The 1,933-nt window shown below is 48.2% G+C and overlaps 1 protein-coding gene across 1 annotated transcript; it reads right to left on the bottom strand.

The window, feature by feature from the left end:
* Positions 1-9: 9 nt before the first annotated feature.
* Positions 10-638, bottom strand: BU24DRAFT_498076 (uncharacterized protein). Its single transcript, XM_033534327.1, has 5 exons — positions 525-638; positions 400-466; positions 208-344; positions 81-162; positions 10-31 (listed from the first exon to the last, which is right to left on the bottom strand). The coding sequence occupies exons 1-4, from the start codon at positions 558-560 to the stop codon at positions 106-108; spliced, it is 297 nt and encodes a 98-aa protein (XP_033376620.1). The 5' UTR covers positions 561-638; the 3' UTR covers positions 10-31; positions 81-105.
* Between the last annotated feature and the right edge of the window lie 1,295 nt (positions 639-1,933).

Below are 1,933 nucleotides of genomic sequence, written 5' to 3' on the forward strand. Positions count from 1 at the left end.
TTGCAATTGGCAGATATTTGGGGGTATATTGCTGTGCTCGTGTCAGCAATTGTTGTAGTGTGACCGCTGTGCCCTCGTACCGGCTACAAGTGTAGCAGTCGCCGCTTAAGCAAAGTCTCGACTTGTCATTTGTTCTCGGGCCTTCCATAGCACACGTCGGAACTACTACATTTTAGCAAAATACTGCGTTGGATGCAAGAGGTATACCTCTTCCACCGCTTTCCTCCCTGCCTCCTTGTCTATCTGGACAATCTCGTCGTATAATCGCCGAATTTTGGTCTGTCGCTCAGTATTCTCCCTTTGCAGCACGTCTGTCTGTTGGTCAAACCAGCCTTCTCCCAGGACTATGCTCGTTAGCATCTTTCGCTTGTTGGAATGGTGCTAGGGCTTGGGACACACCACTGGCAACAATTGAGCGGGCGTGAGCTGGGCTGCGCTCCCAAACTCTCTTAAGGTCATTGAGGGCCTACGCTCCGTTAGGTACTGTCTGCCACGGAGAGGCATCGCTGCTGGAGAGAACGCACCTTGTTGGAGTGCCTTGTAGCATGAAGGGAAGTCATATTGTTCCAAGTAGACAATGCTCGTAGCACTCTAGAAGCTTTTCAATGCGCAGAATCTGCTTTGGTGTAAGACGTTCGTTTGACCGCCGGACGGGCAGCTGTTTGTTTGGTTGCGCACGAGTGGTCTCTCTGAGCTACAATAGGATTAGTGCAAAATTTGCGAGAAATCGCCCGTGCACTAGCATCGTGTATATCACGCAAAAGCAGCCCTCTTCAGCCTGTGCAGCAACGCTATAACGTTACATTGTTATAACTCTACTGTAGGAGTTATAATAGAGTACGAATATTCTCTCTATGTTATTTCTACAGTAAAATAGGTAGCTGTTGTGCTGTTATTCCTTACTGCGTAGGTGAAAATCAACAAATGTAGAAACATGTGTACAACAAGGGGCGAAAAAAACAGTACCATTTGCGCAGATTATGTTTTGTAGCATGTATACATGTCCCCTACATGATCTGCCTCAGAAGTATATATAAAAATAAATATAGGGAACATCACTGCGTTGTTGCGGTCATTTCGGTGGAAAGCAATAAGTTTTGGTGAGGATTTTGCTCGTCACGTGGTTATATTCGTTAGCCAGTGACATACACTACCTACCTAGGCACCTAGGTAAACAACCTTTACACCTGGAGGATTATAATGTCATACGCGTTTATTCTACAAATCGCTAGCGGTCCGCCTATAGAAGATGACTCGTACAAGGCAATCCTGTGGTAGGCCCGTAGTCCAGCCTGAAACAGTCCGAGGTGTAGGTCCCCTTATGCTATCGTATTCCACTACCGTTGTATTGCCTAGCTCTGCTTCCGTGCGCCATCGACTGAAAAAATGGCCTATGCCTTGCACTTTCTTGCGGAAAATGACACCATAGCATTGGTACCGTAGCTTCTTCTGCTTGCTCTTATGCCAGCAACTGAATTGTAGGGTTTCAAAGGGCTTGGCGGCTGCGTGCTGACTAGCATGACAGTGACTCGCAACGGCCACTATGAACCATGCGGGAGGTCTGTCTATGATGACTTGGACTTCTTTCATATTGTTTCTGCACGCTACCTTGCCGCATGAACGTCCATCGCTACCATGGTTCCGTAGCGCGGCTTGGAAGTGCTTGCTTACAGCCTTTTGGATGGTTTGAGTTCTCGTTAGGATGAGAGTCAGTACTGTGTAGCGACGGCTTACAGATGTCAGAGTGAAACAAGGCTTGCCGCTACAGCAAATCCATGCTTTCAACGTCGTATAGCTGAAAGAGGGCAGACCCTGGAACGATAGAGGGAGCAAGTCGAGCACGTCAGTCTGACCGTCCTCTCTGGCGAGCGGGCCGAGGTCTTTCTGCAGAAATTGGGCGTATGTGTCCCGAAGAGCATTCCGCTGCTCTTGT

The sequence above is a fragment of the Aaosphaeria arxii genome, assembly GCF_010015735.1.
Source record: "Aaosphaeria arxii CBS 175.79 unplaced genomic scaffold BU24scaffold_31, whole genome shotgun sequence".
Classification (NCBI taxonomy): domain Eukaryota; kingdom Fungi; phylum Ascomycota; class Dothideomycetes; order Pleosporales; genus Aaosphaeria; species Aaosphaeria arxii.

What these genes read in the sequence shown, in the direction of transcription:
- BU24DRAFT_498076 (XM_033534327.1), bottom strand. Translation starts at nt 560, where the DNA reads ATGACTTCCCTTCATGCTACAAGGCACTCCAACAAG. An exon ending in CTACAAGGCACTCCAACAAG is followed by an intron (nt 467 to 524) that starts GTGCGTTCTCTC and finishes AACGGAGCGTAG; the next exon opens with GCCCTCAATGACCTTAAGAG. An exon ending in CCGCTCAATTGTTGCCAGTG is followed by an intron (nt 345 to 399) that starts GTGTGTCCCAAG and finishes TAACGAGCATAG; the next exon opens with TCCTGGGAGAAGGCTGGTTT.